The sequence below is a fragment of the Crotalus tigris genome, unplaced genomic scaffold (assembly GCF_016545835.1).
Source record: "Crotalus tigris isolate CLP2741 ecotype Arizona unplaced genomic scaffold, ASM1654583v1 scf7180000017733.2605024, whole genome shotgun sequence".
Lineage (NCBI taxonomy): Eukaryota > Metazoa > Chordata > Lepidosauria > Squamata > Viperidae > Crotalus > Crotalus tigris.
In genome coordinates this window covers 2,284,507-2,305,029 of record NW_024096600.1, presented here as the reverse complement: position 1 = coordinate 2,305,029, position 20,523 = coordinate 2,284,507, and the positions used below count along the sequence as shown (strand labels likewise).

The following is a 20,523-nucleotide window of genomic DNA, read 5'->3' as shown; positions in this document are numbered from 1 at the left end:
TATAGTGGCACCTGATCTTGATTTAAGAGACCTCCCAGGCTTGTGCTATTTGGCTAGAGAAGGAAGCTCTTTCCGTCTGAAAATTCCAATCAAAGGGAAGCCAGTACCAACAGTGACATGGAGGAAAGGAGAAGACCTTCCTTTAACGGAGACGGGAAGAGTGGCCTTTGAAGCTACAGCAGTTAACACGTCACTCCTTGTTCGTGACTGCCATAAAGGTGATGCTGGAAAATATACGATTACACTGAAGAATGTTGCTGGCAGTAAAGAAGGCACGATTTCCATAAAAGTGGTTGGCAAACCTGGAATTCCAACAGGCCCTGTGAAATTTGAAGAAGTTACAGCCGATGCTATGACATTAAAATGGGCTCCTCCTAAAGATGATGGCGGGTCAGAAATCACAAACTACATCCTTGAGAAAAGAGACAATGTGAACAATAAATGGGTGAGCTGTGTCTCTGCTGTGCAGAAGACCACCTTTAGAGTTACAAGACTTCATGAAGGCTCTGAATATACATTCAGAATCAGTGCTGAAAATAAATACGGTGTCGGTGAAGGTCTAAAATCTGAACCTGTAATTGCAAGGCATCCATTTGGTGAGTAATAGAGTGGCTCTGAAGTATTTTCAGGCAGGATGGTGCTTCCTCTGCATCTTTGTGTGATTGAGTCTAATTTTTCACATTTGGTAGATGTTCCTGATGCTCCTCCACCACCCAAAATTATTGAGATTAGGCATGATTCTGCATCTCTGACATGGACAGACCCTAAAAAGACTGGGGGCTCACCAATAACAGGTATACCTTTTGAGATACATTTTGCTTAAAATTTCTCCTAAGTTTACTCCTTGAGACACATTTTAATGAACTCACCTTTTCCTTCTTCGTAGTACAGGCTTTGCTTTTGAGCATATTAGGTGACTGAAGAAAACAAAATGCTGGCAACGTATAACAATAGTACTCACTAATATTTAGAATGCAAAATAATTTAAATAGATTCTGTATTATTTTAAATTTTTTATTTATTTAAATGTTAAATGTAAATAAATGCATACAAGTAAGAACTTGCCAGGTAATTTAGGGTAATGAGACACATATTTTAGTGGAACAGCAAGAAAGTTTATCCAGGATAAACATGCAAATGGCTAAACTGCCTAAAGATTAGAAATGTAAAGGATGCTACGCTGATTTTTATCAGTTCATTGGCACTTATATTATTACAATAATAAGCAATGTTTGTTTGTTTCTCGGTAGGCTATCATCTTGAATTCAAAGAAAGAAACAGTATTTTGTGGAAGCGAGCAAACAAGACTCCTCTAAGAATGAAAGACTTCAGAGTGACAGGACTAACTGAAGGCTTAGAATATGAATTCAGAGTAATGGCAATAAATCTAGCTGGGGTTGGGAAACCAAGTCTACCATCTGAACCAATTGTGGCTCTTGATTCAATTGGTAAGTTATTCTTTCATCTCTCTCTCTCTCTCTCTCTCTCTCTCTCTCTCTCTCTCTCTCTCTCTCTCTCTCGCTCGCTCGCTCGCTCTCTATTTATCTCTACATCTCTATCAATAATCTATCTATCTATCTATCTATCTATCTATCTATCTATCTATCTATCTATCTAATCTTTCTCTAATTAGTAATGGATAATCCTATATTCTGTTGCTACTATTTTCAGATCCTCCTGGGAAACCTGAAGTTATCAGTGTAACTCGGAACTCAGTAACTTTGGTCTGGACAGAACCAAAATATGATGGTGGACACAAATTAATTGGCTACATAGTGGAGAAACGTGATCTACCTTCCAAAACCTGGATGAAAGCAAATCATGTGAATGTTCCTGAATGTGCATTTACAGTGACTGATCTTTATGAAGGCTCAAAATATGACTTCAGAATTAGAGCAAAAAATACTGCTGGAGCCATTAGCCCACCATCTGAACCTACAGGAGCCATTACATGCAAGGATGAGTATGGTATGTTTTCCATATATATATACATATATATTCATACATATATATACATACACATATATGTGTGTGTATATATCTATATCTATATCTATATATCTATATCTATATCTATATATATCTATATATATATATATATATATATATATATATATATATATATACACATACACACACACACATCTTATTCAATTAATTTTAAAGATGTTCCTGTCTTTCTCATTTCCTGAACTTTTTTATTACAGAGGCACCAACTATTGTCATTGATCCAACTGTCAAGGATGGCTTAACTGTTAAAGCAGGAGACACCATTGCAATGTCTGCTATAAGTATTCTTGGCAAACCACTTCCAACTTCAGTCTGGTCAAAAGCAGGAAAAGACTTTAAGCCTTCAGAGACTGTTCACATTGAATCAACACCAACTTCTTCTGCCCTTACTGTCAAGTATGCTGCCAGAAAAGATTCGGGCGAATATACAATCACTGCAACTAATCCTTTTGGTACTAAAGAAGAACATGTGCATGTGAAAGTTTTAGATGTACCAGGTCCCCCTGGACCAATTGAAGTCAGTAATGTCTCTGCTGAAAAAGCTACTCTCACATGGACTCCTCCTACAGAAGATGGTGGATCCCCAATCAAGTCTTATGTGCTTGAAAAGAGAGAAACTAGCCGACTGCTATGGACTCAGGTTGCTGAAGACATCCAGTCTTGTAGACATGTTGTCTCTAAACTTATTCAAGGAAATGAATACCTGTTCCGTGTCTCAGCTGTGAACCAGTACGGCAGAGGAGAATCATCTCAATCAGAGCCAGTTAAAATGGTGGACAGATTTGGTAAGCAAAATTGGCAAATAAGTTATATAATAAGTTTACAGCATCTGTATAAAAATGTTAGTATTCTTCAACATTTTTTTCCCCTTTCCCTAGGCCCTCCTGGTCCCCCTGGTAAACCAGAAATATCAAATGTTACAAAAAATAGTGTGACGGTGAGCTGGAAGAGGCCGACAGATGACGGTGGCAGTGAGATAACAGGTTACCATCTGGAAAGAAGAGAAAAGAAAGGTGTGAGATGGATTAGAGTTTCAAAGAAACCGGTGTCAGATCTTAGATACAAAGTAACTGGACTACTAGAAGGAAATGAATATGAATTCCGTGTCAGCGCAGAAAACAGAGCAGGAATTGGACCACCAAGTGATATTTCCCAACCAGTGCTAACTAAAGATGCTGCATGTTAGTATAATTCTTGTACTTTGAAAAATTCTTCCACCCTTACTGCTTTAATGGCCTGATTGCCTATAAAGTGTTTCTAATCTAAGCTCTTTTTTTCCCCCATCATTATAGATCCACCAGGACCTCCGGCAAATCCACGAGTAACTGATACGACAAAAACAAGTGCTAGCCTAGCATGGGGGAAACCTCATTATGATGGTGGACTTGACATTATTGGCTACATTGTAGAGCACCAAAAAGAAGGAGAAGAAACATGGGTGAAAGATACCACAGGAACTGCTCTAAGAATCACAGAATTTGTGGTTGCTAATCTCCACCCAGGAGCCAAATACAATTTCAGAATAAGTGCTATCAATGCGGCTGGTGTGGGCGAACCAGCATTAATTCCAAATGTTGAAATCAGAGAATGTGAAGTGTCTCCTGATTTTGAATTGGATGCTGAACTGAGAAAAACTCTTGTTGTCAGAGCCGGATTGAGCATTAGGATATTTGTTCCAATTAGAGGACGCCCGACTCCTGAAATTACATGGACCAAAGATGACATCCCACTTAAAGCACGAGCCAATATTGAAAATACAGATTCATTCACTCTCCTCATTATCACAGAATGTAATAGATACGATGCAGGAAAGTATTTGATGACCCTTGAAAATGCTGCTGGCAAGAAGACTGGCTTTGTAAATGTAAAAGTTTTGGATACACCAGGACCACCAATAAATCTGAAGCCCCGAGACATATCTAAAGATAGCATTACTCTCCAATGGGATATGCCTCTAATTGATGGAGGTTCACGTATAACAAATTATATAGTAGAAAAACGTGAATCAACACGTAAGTCATATTCAACCATCACAACCAAATGCCCAAAATGTTCCCTTAGGATTCCTGGTTTGGCTGAAGGCTGTGAATATTACTTCAGAGTATTTGCTGAAAATGAATTTGGAATTGGTGAACCTGCTGAAACTGCCGAACCTATAAGAGCATCAGAAGCACCGTCACCTCCAGACAGCCTTAATATTATGGATATCACAAGGAACTCAGTCAGCCTTGCTTGGCCAAAGCCAGAACATGATGGTGGTAGCAAGATTACTGGCTACGTAATTGAAGCACAGAAAAGGGGTTCAACTCAGTGGACACACATTACTACGGTGAAAACATTAGAATGTGTGGTAAAGAATCTAACTGAAAATGAAGAATATACTTTCCAGGTTATGGCAGTTAACAGTGCTGGAAGAAGTGATCCAAGAGAAAGCAGGCCAATTGTTGTTAAAGAACAAACGATGCTTCCCGAGTTTGATTTGCGTGGTATCTATCAGAAAACCATAATTGCTAGAGCTGGTGACAACATCAAAGTTGAGATTCCTGTTCTTGGTCGCCCCAGACCAACTATTACCTGGAAAAAGGAAGATCAATTGCTCAAGCAGACACAAAGGATCAACTATGAAAATACGGCAACTGCAACCATTTTGAACATTAATGAATGCACAAGAAACGACAGTGGCAGATATCCTGTCTCTGCTAAAAACATTGTTGGTGAAGTTAGTGAAGTTATAACTGTTCACGTGCACGATGTTCCTGGACCACCCACTGGACCAATTAGATTTGAAGAAGTTTCATCTGATTTTGTCACCTTTTCATGGGAACCTCCACTCAATGATGGAGGGGTTCCAATTAGCAACTATGTTGTAGAAATGCGCAAAACTGACAGTACCTCCTGGGCTGAGTTAGCAACCACTGTTATACGTACCACCTACAAAGCAGCTCACCTGACTACTGGAACTGAGTATCAATTCCGTGTTAAAGCTCAGAACAGATACGGCTCAGGTCCGGCTATCAGTTCAGAGAATGTAATTGCTAGCTATCCTTTTAAAGTGCCTGGGCCTCCAGGCACTCCTCAGGTCATTGCAGTCACAAAAGACTCTATCAGCATTAGCTGGCATGAACCCCTGACAGACGGTGGAAGCCCAATTCTGGGCTATCACATCGAAAGAAAAGAACAAAACAGCATTCTTTGGCAGACTATCAACAGAGCCTTAATATCAGGCAACACCTTCAAATCAAGTGGGCTGATGGATGGCATTGCATATGAATTCAGGGTCATTGCAGAAAATCTGGCAGGCAAAAGCAAACCAAGCAAGCCATCTGAACCAACCCTTGCTCTCGATCCTATTGATCCTCCTGGAAAGCCAATCCCTCTAAACATCACAAGACATGCAGTAGCGTTAAAGTGGACAAAACCAGAATATAACGGAGGCTTTAAGATAACTGGCTATACTGTTGAAAAAAGAGATCTTCCAAATGGCCGATGGCTAAAAGCAAACTTTAGCAATATATTAGAAACTGAATTCACTGTGAGTGGGCTTACCGAAGATGCTGCTTATGAATTCCGTGTCATTGCTAGAAATGCTGCTGGCGCCATCAGCCAGCCTTCTGAGCCGTCAGATGCAATAACATGCAGGGATGAAATTGAGGCACCAAGAATAATGGTTGACGCTAAATACAAAGACACTCTAGTAGTAAAAGCAGGTGAAATTTTCAAACTTGAAGCAGATGTTGCAGGTAGACCTCCACCAACTCTAACATGGACAAAGCAAGACAAGGAACTTGAGGATACAGCAAAATTGGAAATTAAAATAGCAGATTTCTCTACAGTTCTTACCAATAAGGACTCCACAAGACGGGATGGTGGTGCATATACGCTTACAGCATCCAATCCAGGTGGCTTTGCAAAGCACATTTTCAATGTCAAAGTTCTAGACAGACCTGGTCCCCCAGAAGGACCTTTGTCGGTGTCTGATGTTACCATAGACAAATGTGTCCTGACATGGCTGCCACCTTTAGATGATGGAGGTGCCAGTATTGACCACTATGTTGTTGAAAAACGTGAAACAAGTAGATTGGCGTGGACTTCTGTAGCCACAGAAGTTCCTGTAACAAAACTGAAAGTCACAAAGCTATTGAAAGGCAATGAATATGTGTTCCGAGTAATGGCTGTTAATAAATATGGAGTTGGCGAAGCTCTAGAATCAGAGCCTGTCCTAGCAGTGAATCCTTACGTAGTACCTGATCCTCCCAAGACACCTGAAGTCACAGCTATTACCAAAGATTCTATGATTGTATGCTGGGGACATCCTGATTCGGATGGAGGAAGTCCTATAACCAATTACATTGTAGAACGTCGTGACAGAGCTGGATTACGCTGGGTGAAATGTAATAAGCGGGTTGTGACAGATTTGCGTTACAAAGTTTCTGGACTTACAGAAGGCCATGAGTATGAATATCGAATAAAGGCTGAAAATGCTGCCGGTATAAGTGAGCCAAGTCTTAGTAGCCCATTCTACAAAGCTTGTGACACTCTTTTCAAACCTGGTCCACCAGTTAATCCCCGTGTCTTAGATACAAGCAAGTCATCAATTACAATTGCTTGGAATAAACCAGTATATGATGGTGGCTCAGAAATTACTGGCTACATGGTTGAAACAGCATTACCTGATGAAGATGAATGGAAAATTGTAACACCACCAGCTGGACTAAAGGCCACCTCTTTTACTATCACTAATCTAAAAGAAAACCAGGAGTACAAAATCAGAATTTATGCCATGAATTCCGAAGGCATTGGTGAGCCTGCTCATGTTCCTGGGACACCAAAAGCTGAAGAACGAATGCTTCCCCCTGAGATTGAACTTGATGCAGAGCTGCGTAAAATTGTGACTCTTCGAGCTTGTTGTACTTTGAGACTTTTCGTTCCAATTAAAGGAAGACCAGCACCTGAAGTAAAATGGTCACGAGAACATGGAGAATCTTTAGACAAAGCCATAATTGAATCCACAAGTTCTTACACTTTACTTACGGTTGCAAATGTGAATAGATTTGACAGTGGCAAATATATGTTGACAATAGAAAACAGTTCAGGTAGCAAATCTGCTTTTGTAATTGTAAGAGTCCTCGATACACCTGGTGCCCCACAGAATCTGAAAATAAAAGAGATCACCATGTCATCTGTCACACTCACCTGGGAGCCTCCCCTCATAGATGGTGGCTCTAAAATAAAGAATTATATTGTTGAAAAGCGTGAAGCAACAAGAAAGGCATACTCTACTGTTATAGCCAATTGCCACAAGACCAGCTGGAAAGTGGACATGCTACAAGAAGGTTGCAGCTATTACTTCAGGGTTCTAGCTGAAAATGAATATGGAATAGGTCTTCCTGTTGAAACATCAGAATCAGTTAAAGTGTCTGAGAGGCCTCTGCCTCCAGGAAAAATAACTTTATTAGATGTGACAAGAAGCAGTGTGTCTTTGAGTTGGGAAAAACCTGAGCATGATGGAGGAAGCAGAATTTTGGGCTACATTGTAGAAATGCAAAGCAAAGGCAGTGACAGATGGGCCACTTGTGCCACTGTTAAAGTCACTGAAGCTACTATAAAAGGATTGATCCAAGGGGAAGAATATTCCTTCCGTGTTTCAGCACAAAATGAAAAAGGAATCAGTGATCCTCGGCAACTCAGTGTACCTGTCATTGCAAAAGATCTTGTGATACCTCCAGCATTCAAACTGTTGTTTACCACATTCAGCGTACTAGCAGGTGAAGACTTAAAGGTTGATGTTCCTTTTGTTGGTCGACCCAAACCAACTGTAACATGGCTTAAGGATGATGTGCCACTAAGGCAAACTACTAGAGTAAATGAAGAAAATACAGAAAGTAACACAGTGCTAACCATAAAGGAAGCATGTAAAGAAGATGTTGGAAAATATTTAGTAAAACTTTCAAATTCTGCAGGAGAAGCAACCGAAATTCTCAGTATTATTGTCCTCGATAAGCCAGGCCCACCCACTGGACCGGTGAAGATGGATGATATAACTGCAGATAGTATTACCATTTCTTGGGAGCCACCTAAATATGATGGCGGCAGTTCCATCAACAATTACATTGTAGAAAAACGTGACACATCTACTACAGCTTGGCAGATTGTTTCAGCAACTGTTGCACGAACTACTCTAAAAGTGAGTAGATTAAAGACTGGAACTGAATATCAATTCAGAATTGCTGCTGAAAACAGATACGGAAAAAGTACTTATCTCACATCAGAGCCTGTGGTTGCCCAATATCCATACAAACTACCTGGCCCACCTGGAACTCCATATGTACCAGAAGTCTCTAGAGATACTATGGTGGTACATTGGAACGAGCCAGTCAGTGATGGTGGCAGCCAAATTATTGGCTATCATTTGGAGCGCAAAGAAAGAAACAGCATATTATGGGTTAAACTGAACAAAACAGCAATTCCTGATACTAAATTTAAAACAACTGGACTTGAAGAGGGACTTGAATATGAATTCAGAGTTTATGCAGAAAATATTATTGGTATTGGAAAGGCAAGCAAATGCTCAGAATGTTACACAGCTCATGATCCTTGTGATCCCCCTGGCTGTCCAGAACCGATAATTGTTACAAGAAATTCTGTTACTCTTCAGTGGAAGAAACCAGTGTACGATGGTGGAAGCAAGATCACAGGCTACATTGTTGAAAAGAAAGAATTACCAGAAGGCCGCTGGATGAAAGCAAGTTTTACTAATGTAATTGAGACTCAGTTTGCAGTAACTGGCCTGGTTGAGAATCAAAGATATGAGTTCCGTGTGATTGCACGTAATGCAGCTGGTGTTTTCAGTGAGCCCTCTGAAAGTTCAGGGGCTATCACAGTGAGAGATGAAGTAGAACCACCTCGTATAAGTATGGATCCCAAGTTTAAAGAAACACTTATAGTGCATGCTACTGAATCATTTAAGATTGATGCTGATGTTTATGGCAAACCACTGCCTTCTATTCAGTGGCTGAAAGGTGACCAGGAACTAACAAACACAGCACGTTTGGATATAAAAAGTACTGACTTTGCCACAAGCCTAAGTGTGAAGGAAGCTGTTCGTATTGACAGTGGACATTATATATTGTTGGTGAAGAATGTTGCAGGTGAAAAAACTGCTTCCGTTCATGTCAAAGTTCTTGACAGACCTGGGCCACCTGAAGGGCCTGTTGTTATAACAGGGACAACTGCTGAAAAATGTATGCTATCATGGAAGCCCCCACTGCAGGATGGAGGCAGTGACATTTCACATTATGTTGTTGAAAGAAGAGAAACAAGTCGCTTAGTTTGGACTTTAGTTGATGCCAACGTGCAAACTCTTAGTTGCAAAGTTACTAAACTCTTGGAAGGCAATGAATATATTTTCCGTATCATGGCTGTCAATAAATATGGGGTTGGCGAACCTCTTGAATCTGAGCCTGTACTTGCAAAAAATCCTTTTGTGGTACCACTTCCACCAAAGGCTCCAGAGGTTTCAGCTGTTACCAAGGATTCTATGATTGTTATATGGGATAGACCAGCTTCTGATGGAGGCAGTGAAATTTTGGGTTATGTGCTAGAAAAACGTGACAAAGAAGGCATTCGGTGGACAAGATGTAACAAGCGTCTGATAAGTGAACTTCGCTATCGAGTCACAGGACTTCTGGAAAATCATGACTATGAATATAGAGTCTCTGCTGAAAATGCAGCTGGTCTCAGTGAACCCAGTCCACCTTCTATCTACTATAAAGCTTGTGACCCCATATATAAACCAGGTCCACCAAATAATCCCAAAGCAATAGATGTTACAAGATCTTCAGTTTTCCTTTCTTGGGGCAAACCAATCTATGATGGTGGCTCTGAAATTCAAGGATACATTGTTGAAGCCTGTGATGTAAGTGTTGGCGAGTGGGCAATTTGTACACCACCAACAGGAATTAAGAAAACAAATATGGAAGTAGAAAAATTGTTGGAAAAACATGAATACAAATTCCGTATTTGTGCTGTTAATAAAGCAGGTGTAGGAGAGCATGCAGATGTTCCTGGAACCATCCTTGTTGAAGAAAAATTAGAAGCTCCCGATCTTGACCTTGACTTAGAACTGAGGAAAGTAATCACTGTAAGAGCTGGTGGCTCATTAAGATTATTTGTTCCTATCAGAGGCCGCCCAACACCTGAAGTAAAATGGAGTAAAGTAGATGGTGATATCAGAGAAGCAGCTATTATCGACAGTACCAGCAGCTTCACCTCACTTGTTCTTGATAATATGAATAGATTTGACTCTGGAAAATACACTCTTACTTTAGAAAATAGTAGTGGAACAAAATCTGCCTTTGTCAGTGTAAGAGTCTTGGATACTCCAGGTCCTCCTGTTAACTTGAAAATCAAGGAAATTACCAAAGACTCTGTTACAATTTCATGGGAGCCTCCAGTGATAGATGGTGGAGCTAAAATTAAAAATTATATTATTGAAAAGCGTGAAGCCACAAGAAAATCCTATGCAGCTGTTGTAACAAACTGCCATAAAACATCCTGGAAAATTGATCAGCTCCAAGAGGGTTGTTATTATTACTTCAGAGTTTCTGGAGAGAATGAATTTGGAATTGGCCTGCCTGCTGAAACCAGTGATCCAGTTAAGGTGGCTGAAGTTCCTCAACCTCCGGGAAAAATAACAGTGGATGATGTTACAAGAAACAGTGTTTCATTGAGCTGGGCAAAGCCTGAACATGATGGTGGAAGTAAAATCTTACAGTACATTGTAGAAATGCAAGTTAAGGGTAGTGATAAATGGTCAGAGTGCACACGTGTTAAAGTTCTTGAAGCAGTTGTTACTAATTTAACCCAAGGAGGAGAATATCTCTTCAGAGTAATGGCTGTAAATGAAAAGGGTAGGAGTGATCCACGATCACTTGCAGTACCAATAACCGCTAAAGATCTTGTTATTGAACCAGATGTCAGACCAGCATTCCACAGTTACAGTATACAAGTAGGACAAGATTTAAAGATCGAAGTACCAATATTTGGTCGACCTAAGCCCACTGTTTCTTGGAGCAAAGATGGCATTCCATTAAAACAGACAACCAGAGTAAATGTAATTGATTCACCTAATCTTACTGTTCTAAATATTAAAGAAACAAATAAAGAGGACAATGGAATATATGAAATTTCAGTTGCTAATGTGGTTGGACAAAAATCTGCATCCATTGAAGTTATAACACTCGATAAACCAGATCCTCCTAAAGGCCCAGTTAAATTTGAAGATATTAGTGCTGAAAGTGTCACACTATCATGGAATCCTCCAGTATACACAGGTGGTTGCCAGGTTACTAATTATATTGTTCATAAGAGAGATACAACCACGACTTCATGGGAAGTAGTTTCAGCTACTGTTGCAAGAACTACTCTGAAGGTGACTAAGCTGAAAACTGGGTCAGAATATCAATTTAGAATATTTGCAGAAAATAGATATGGGCAGAGTTTTGCCCTGGAATCTGAACCAGTTGTTGCTCAATATCCCTACAAAGAACCAGGCCCCCCTGGAACACCATTTGTGACAATAGCTACAAAGGACTCTATGATTGTGCAATGGCATGAACCAATTAATGATGGTGGAAGTAGAATTCTAGGTTATCATCTTGAACGAAAGGAAAGAAACAGCATTCTGTGGACAAAAGTAAACAAGACTATTATTCAAGATACACATTATAAAACAACTAATCTTGAAGAAAACATTGAATATGAATTTAGAGTTTCTGCAGAAAATATTGTTGGTGTAGGCAAAGCAAGCAAAGTTTCAGAATTCTATGTAGCACGTGATGCCTGTGACCCACCAGGTTGTCCAGAAGCTATTGTTGTTACAAGAAGTGCCATCACTCTGCAGTGGACCAAGCCGGAATATGATGGTGGCAGCAAAATAACAGGCTATATAGTAGAAAAACGAGACTTACCTGATGGTCGATGGATGAAAGCAAGTTTTACCAATATCACTGAAACTCAGTTTACTGTGACAGGTCTTACTGAAGACCAACGGTATGAATTTAGAGTAATTGCAAGGAATGCTGCTGGAGCAGTAAGCAAACCTTCTGACAGCACAGGACCTATAACAGCAAAAGATGAAGTTGAACTTCCACGAATTTCCATGGATCCAAAATACAAAGATGCAATTGTTGTAACTGCTGGTGATACTTTCAAACTTGAAGCTGATGTACATGGAAAGCCAATTCCTACTATTATGTGGCTGAAAGGAGATAAAGTCCTTGAAGATACTGCTCGATATGAAATAAGGAATACAGATTTCAAGGCGCTGATTACTGTGAAAGACGCTATACGTGTTGATGGTGGGCAGTTTATTTTGCAGGCAACCAATGTTGCAGGAACAAAATCAGTACCTGTAACAGTAAAAGTACTAGATAGGCCAGGGCCTCCAGAGAGTATTCAGATTTCTGGAGTTACTTCTGAAAAGTGTTCCTTAGCATGGGCTCCACCAATCCATGATGGTGGCAGTGATATTTCCCACTACATAATTGAGAAGAGAGAAACTAGTCGTCTTGCTTGGACAGTTGTTGCATCAGATGCTGTAGCCACAATGCTAAAGGTAACAAAACTTCTGGAAGGCAATGAGTATATATTCCGCATAATGGCAGTTAATAAATATGGCATTGGTGAACCTTTGGAATCTGCACCCGTACTTATGAAAAACCCATTTGTTGTTCCTGGTTCACCAACATACCTTGAAGTCACCAATGTTACAAAGGATTCTATGACAGTCTCCTGGCATCGTCCAGATAGTGATGGTGGCAGTGAAATCATTGGCTACATTGTAGAAAAAAGAGATAGAACTGGTATTAGATGGGTGAAATGTAATAAACGTCGAATTACAGATTTACGATTAAGAGTCACAGGACTAACTGAAGATCATGAATATGAATTTAGAGTATCTGCTGAAAATATAGCTGGAATTGGTGAACCAAGTCAAGTTACTCCATACTGGAAAGCATGTGATCCTATGTTCAAGCCTGGTCCACCCACTAATGCCCATGTTGTTGATACAACCAAGAATTCGATCACAGCTGCATGGGGTAAACCTATTTATGATGGTGGCTGCAAAATCCTAGGATATATTGTAGAAATCTGCAAAGCTGATGAAGAAGAATGGGCAATGGTTACTCCACAGACTGGTCTGAGAATCAATCGTTTTGAGATCAAAAAACTCATAGAACACCAAGAATACAAGCTAAGGGTATGTGCTCTCAACAAAATTGGAGTAGGTGAGCCTGCAGCAATTCCTGGTACAATTAAACCAGAAGATAAACTTGAAGCTCCTGAACTTGATATAGACTCAGAATTAAGGAAAGGAATTGTTGTCAGAGCTGGTAGCTCTATCAGGATCAATATACCATTTAAGGGACGCCCTACTCCTGAAATCACATGGTCTCGTGAAGAAGGGGAATTTACAGATAAAGTTCAAATTGAAAAAGGAATAAATTACACACAGCTATCCATTGATTATTGTGATAGAAATGATGCTGGGAAGTATATACTTAAACTGGAGAATAGCAGTGGTTCTAAGTCTGCATTTGTTACAGTTAAAGTACTTGACACACCAGGACCACCACAAAACTTAATAGTCAAAGAAATAAGGAAAGACTATGCTGTATTGACCTGGGAACCTCCAGCTAATGATGGTGCAGCAAAGATAAAGAACTATGTCATTGATAAACGTGAGTCAACCAGAAAGGCATATGCAAATGTGAGTGCCAAGTGCAACAAAACAAGCTTTAGAGTTGAAAACCTTACAGAAGGAAGCATTTATTATTTCAGAGTTATGGCTGAGAATGAATTTGGGATTGGTAGTCCAGCTGAAACTGCCGATGCTTCAAAAGCATCAGAGCCACCTCTACCCCCTGGAAAAGTGACACTAACTGATGTGACGCAGAGAAGTGCATCATTTATGTGGGAGAAGCCTGAACATGATGGAGGTAGCAGAATTTTGGGCTACATTGTTGAAATGCAGTCAAAAGGATCTGATAAATGGACTGTTGTTACTGAAAGCAAAGTCTGCAATGCAGTTGTATCTGGTTTGATTTCTGGACAGGAATATCAGTTCCGTGTCATGGCATACAATGAAAAAGGCAAAAGTGATCCTAAGCCATTGGCAGTTCCTGTGATTGCCAAAGATCAGACAATTCAGCCCAGTTTCAAACTGATGTTCAATACATATACTGTACAAGCTGGAGAAGATCTTAAAGTAGAAATTCCCTTTATAGCTCGACCAAAGCCTACTATCACTTGGGAGAAAGATGGCCAGCCTCTAAAACAGACAACCAGATTACATGTTGAAGACACAGCAACTTCAACTACATTGTTTATTAAAGAAAGCAGCAAGGATGATTTTGGAAAATATACTGTCACAGCAACCAACACCGCAGGCACAGCAACAGAGCATTTTAGTGTAATTGTGCTAGAAAAGCCTGGCCCACCCCAAGGACCTGTCCACTTTGATGAAGTTAGTTCAAACTTCGTAGTCCTCTCATGGGAACCACCAGCATATACAGGTGGCTGTCAGATATCCAACTACATTGTCGAGAAACGTGACACTACAACCACTGTTTGGCAAATGGTATCAGCAATGGTTGCAAGGACAACTATTAAAGTAACAAACCTTAAAACAGGAACCGAGTACCAATTTAGAATTAGTGCTGAAAATCGATACGGAAAGAGCAGTGCACTAGATTCTAAGCCAGTTCTTGTACAATATCCATACAAAGTACCAGGGCCACCAGGAACCCCTTATGTCACTACAGCCACCAAAGATCACATGATAGTACAATGGCATGAACCAGTTAATGATGGAGGAAGCAAAGTTCTTGGATATCATCTAGAACGTAAAGATAAAAACAGCATCCTTTGGACAAAGGTGCACAAGGCCCTTATCCAGGACACAAAATATAAAACAGAAGGTCTTGAAGAAGGTCTTGAATATGAATTCAGAGTTTCTGCTGAAAACATTGTTGGAGTAGGCAAAGTTAGCAAATGTTCTGAACTGTATGTTGCTCGGGATGCTTGTGATCCACCAGGCCGTCCGGATGCCATTGTTATCACTAGAAATTATGTAACACTAAAATGGAAAAAACCTGAATATGATGGTGGTAGCAGAATAACTGGATACACTGTGGAAAAGAGAGAATTACCTGAAGGCCGTTGGATGAAGGCCAGTTTTACAAATGTAATAGAAACTGAGTTTACAGTAAGTGGTCTTGTAGAAGACCAGAGATATGAATTCAGAGTAATTGCAAGAAATGCAGCTGGTAGCTTAAGTGAACCCTCTGAAAGCACAGGGCCAATTATTGCTAGAGATGCCATAGAAGCACCAAGAGCTTCACTGGATCCTAAATATAAAGATCTCATTGTTGTTCGTGCGGGAGAAACATTTGCTCTTGAGGCTGACATCCACGGAAAACCTATTCCTGATGTTAAGTGGTCAAAAGATGGAAAAGAATTTGAAGAAGCAACTGCGAGAATGGAAATTAAGTCTACAATTGAAAGAACAACTCTCACAGTCAAAGACTGTGTCAGATTAGATGGAGGACAATACACACTTACCCTGACTAACGTTGGTGGCACAAAAGCAATACCAATCACTGTAAAAGTGCTTGACAGACCTGGACCCCCAGAAGGCCCTTTGAAAGTTACAGGTGTGACAGCAGAAAAATGTTACCTTGCGTGGGGACCACCTTTACAAGATGGAGGTGCTAGCATTTCACACTACATTATAGAAAAGAGAGAGACAAGCCGGCTTTCATGGACACAAGTATCATCTGATGTTCAAGCTCTGAATCACAAAGTAACCAAACTTCTTTCAGGCAATGAGTACATTTTCCGTGTAATGGCTGTTAATAAATATGGAATTGGTGACCCTCTGGAATCAGAACCTGTATTGGCATGCAATCCATATAAGCCTCCAGGTCCTCCTTCCATGCCTGAAGCTTCTGCAATCACGAAAGATTCTATGATTGTAACCTGGTGCCGCCCAATTGACGATGGCGGAGCTGAAATTGAAGGTTATATACTAGAAAAGCGAGACAAAGATGGCATTAGATGGACCAAGTGCAATAAAAAGAGACTGACAGACTTAAGATTGAGAGTAACTGGACTGACAGATGGTCATTTCTATGAATTTAGAGTTTCTGCTGAAAATGCTGCTGGTATTGGTGAGCCTAGTGAACCATCAATTTTCTACCGTGCTTGTGAGGCAATATATCCACCAGGCCCTCCAAACAATCCAAAGGTAACAGATACCTCCAGATCATCTGTGTCCCTGGCATGGGGCAAACCTACTTATGATGGTGGCGCTCCTGTTAAAGGATATATTGTAGAATTTAAAGAAGCTACTGCTGATGAATGGACAACTTGTACACCCCCATCAGGTTTACAAGGAAGACAATTCACAGTAACAAAACTTAAAGAAAATAGCGAGTATAACTTCCGCATTTGTGCTATGAATTCTGAAGGGGTTGGAGAACCAGCAACTATCCCTGGTAGTGTTGTTGCGGCTGAAAAAATGGAACCTCCTGAAATAGAACTTGATGCAGATCTCAGAAAAGTTGTCACAGTGCGTGCTAGTGGCACATTACGTTTGTTTGTCACAATTAAAGGAAGGCCAGAGCCAGAAGTGAAATGGGAAAAAGCAGAAGGCACTCTGAGTGACAGGGCTCAGATTGAGGTAACCAGTTCTTATACAATGTTAGTAATTGACAATGTAAACAGATTTGACAGTGGAAAATATAACCTGACTTTGGAAAACAACAGTGGCAAGAAAACGGCATTTGTTAATGTGAGAGTACTTGATACACCAAGTGCACCTGTAAATCTGACCGTCAGAGAAGTAAAGAAAGATTTAGTGACATTAGCTTGGGAGCCTCCTCTTATTGATGGTGGAGCTAAAATCACAAACTACATAATTGAAAAACGTGAAACAACAAGAAAAGCTTATGCCACTATTACAAATAATTGCAGCAAAAATGTCTTCAGAATCGAACAGCTACAGGAAGGATGCAGCTACTACTTCCGGGTCTTAGCTGCAAATGAATATGGTGTTGGTTTGCCAGCAGAAACAGCTGAACCAGTTAAAGTTTCTGAACCACCCTATCCACCTGGAAAAGTAACTCTTGTAGATGTTACTCGCCACAGTGCTACTATTAAATGGGAGAAACCAGAGAGTGATGGTGGCAGTAAAATAACTGGCTATGTAGTAGAAATGCAAACTAAAGGAAGTGAAAAATGGAGCACCTGTACTCAAGTTAAAACATTAGAAGCAACAATATCTGGATTAAGTATGGGAGAAGAATACACTTTCCGTGTCTGCGCTATAAATGAAAAAGGAAAGAGTGATCCAAAACAACTTGGAGTCCCAGTAGTTGCAAAGGACATTGAAATCCAGCCTTCAGTTGAGCTCCTTTTCAATACATTCAGTGTTAAAGCTGGTGAAGACCTTAAGATTGATGTACCCATTAGAGGAAGGCCAGTACCATCTGCCAGCTGGAAAAAGGATGGTATGCCTTTAAGAGAGACAACGAGAGTTCATGTCCAAACTTCAAAAACATCCACCTTGCTAGTAATCAAAGAAGCTTCAAGAGAAGATGTAGGAAAGTATGAATTAAATGTTGCAAGCAGTGCTGGCTCTACAACAGCTATCATCAATGTAATTGTTCTTGATAGGCCAGGACCTCCAACCTCATTACGTATTGATAATGTCAGTGCTGATAATATATCCATATCTTGGGAACCCCCTGAATATGATGGTGGATGTCAAATTAATAATTACATTGTAGAGAAAAGGGAAACTACAACAACAACATGGAGCACCGTATCTGCAGCAGTTGCACGAACTTCAATTAAAATAGCTCGCTTAACCACTGGATCAGAATATCAGTTCCGCATTTCTGCAGAAAATCGCTATGGCAAAAGCACTTACGTTGAAACTGCCCCTGTTGTGGCAGAGTATCCATTTAATCCACCTGGCCCACCTAGTACTCCTCGAGTTGTACATGCAACTAAAGCATTTATGGTTGTAAGTTGGCAGGAACCAGTTAATGACGGCGGTAGCAAAGTACTTGGTTATCATCTTGAACGTAAAGAACGAAGCAGCATCCTTTGGACTAAAGTTAATAAAATCCTTCTAAGTGATACTCAGATGAAGGTCACAGGCCTTGATGAAGGCCTGATGTATGAATATCGTGTGTATGCTGAAAATATTGTAGGAATTGGCAAATGTAGCAAATCATGCGAACCAGTGGCAGCAAGGGATCCATGTGACCCACCTGGCCAACCTGAAGTGACCAATATTACAAGAACATGTGTCTCACTATCATGGACCAAGCCAGAATATGATGGTGGTGCTAAGATTACAGGCTACATTATTGAGCGGAAAGAGCTCCCAGATGGTCGTTGGCTGAAGTGCAGCTTCACCAATGTACAGGAAACTTTCTTTGATGTGACCGGGCTTACTGAAGACCAGCGCTATGAATTCCGTGTTATTGCCAGGAATGCTGCTGATCAATTTAGTGAACCATCAGACTCCACTGGGCCAGTTACTGTAAAGGATGACATAGAAGCCCCAAGAATTATGATGGATGCCAAATTCAGAGATATTGTTATTAAAGCTGGAGAGATTTTAAAATTCAGCGCTGACATTGCTGGACGACCCTTGCCAATAGTTTCATGGACAAAGGATGGCAAAGAGATTGAAGAAAAGGCAAGAATTGAAATAGTCTCAACAGATCATTCTACAACAATCACTGTTAAAGACTGCATTCGACGGGATTCGGGGCAGTATGTGTTAACATTACAAAATGTTGCTGGAACAAGATCATTAGCAGTTAACTGCAAAGTACTTGACAGACCAGGTCCACCAGCAGCCCCACTAGAAATTAAGGGCCTGACTGCTGAGAAATGTTATTTGTCATGGGGGCCACCTCAGGAAAATGGAGGGGCAGAGATTGACTATTATATTGTGGAAAAACGTGAGACCAGTAGGCTTGCGTGGACTCTTTGTGAAGCAGAACTTCCAACAACTTCCTGCAAAGTAACAAAATTACTTAAAGGAAATGAATATATTTTCAGAGTGATGGGTGTAAATAAATACGGTGTTGGTGAAACCTTAGAAAGTGAGGCTGTCAAGGCCTTGGATCCTTTTACTGTTCCAAGCCCCCCTAAATCTTTAGATATTACCAATGTGACAAAGGAATCCATGACTCTTTGTTGGGCAAGACCTGACAGTGATGGAGGAAATGAAATTTCTGGTTATGTGATTGAAAGGCGTGAGAAAAACAGTTTGTGGTGGATACGTGTAAATAAAAAGCCAGTTTATGATCTCAGAATAAAATCTTCAGGCCTTCGGGAAGGATGCGAATATGAATATAGAGTATATGCAGAAAATGCTGCAGGTCTTAGTCTTCCTAGTGATCCTTCACCCCTAATAAAAGCAGAAGATCCAGTTTTCCTACCATCACCACCATCTCGGCCCAAGATAATGGACCATACAAGATCTCATATAACAATTGGATGGATGAAACCATTATTTGATGGGGGAGCTCCTATTATTGGATACACTGTTGAATACAAGCTAACTAGTGAAACTGATTGGTCAACTGCTATTCAAAGTTTAAGAGGAACAGAATACACTGTAATAGGTCTTACATCGGGAGCAGAATATGTTTTCAGAGTAAGGTCCATGAACAAAATTGGTGCTAGTGATCCAAGTGATGCCTCAGAACCTCAAGTAGCAAAGGAAAGAGAAGAAGAACCTGTTTTTGATATTGATAATGAAATGAGAAAGACACTAGTTGTGAAAGCTGGTGACTCATTTACAATGACTGTGCCTTTCAGAGGAAAACCTATCCCTAACGTACTATGGAGTAAGCCAGATACTGATCTCCGTACACGAGCAAATATTGATTCCTCAGATAACCGCACCTCGCTTACTGTTGAAAAGGCAACACGAGATGATTCTGGAAAGTATACACTGACATTACAAAACATTGTAAACACAGCTACTTTGACATTACTTGTTAAAGTTCTTGATTCACCAGGACCTCCATCTAATATCATTGTAAAAGATGTAACAAAAGAGTCTGCTGTGTTATCTTGGGAAGCTCCGGAGAATGATGGAGGGGCTCCTGTGAAGAACTACTACATTGAAAAACGAGAAGCAAGCAAGAAAGCTTGGGTCACTGTAACCAACAATTGCCATCGTCTTTCCTACAAAGTCGCCAATCTACAAGAAGGCGGAATATATTACTTCAGAGTCTCCGGAGAAAATGAATTTGGTGTTGGTGTTCCCATCGAAACCAAAGATGGAGTTAAAATAACAGGTGAGTAATATTTTTAAAAAAAAAAAATTATGTGCTTCATTTATGATTTATTGAAGTACATTTCAGTGAGACTTAACATCCATGCTTTAGTTTTAATGTATTCATAATGCTTATGTTAACA

The 20,523-nt window shown here is 40.2% G+C and overlaps 1 protein-coding gene across 50 annotated transcripts in view; it reads left to right on the top strand.

Moving 5' to 3' along the window:
* The window catches only part of TTN (titin), a 313,395-nt gene that overhangs the window by 262,903 nt on the left and 29,969 nt on the right, over positions 1-20,523 (top strand). For all 50 annotated transcript variants that reach the window (XM_039339406.1, XM_039339428.1, XM_039339419.1 and 47 more), the window contains 7 exons: positions 6-596; positions 690-794; positions 1,251-1,448; positions 1,672-1,968; positions 2,208-2,795; positions 2,889-3,191; positions 3,303-20,402. In XM_039339406.1, the coding sequence (XP_039195340.1) occupies positions 6-596; positions 690-794; positions 1,251-1,448; positions 1,672-1,968; positions 2,208-2,795; positions 2,889-3,191; positions 3,303-20,402 (19,182 nt within the window). The remainder of the gene's footprint in view (positions 1-5; positions 597-689; positions 795-1,250; positions 1,449-1,671; positions 1,969-2,207; positions 2,796-2,888; positions 3,192-3,302; positions 20,403-20,523) is intronic.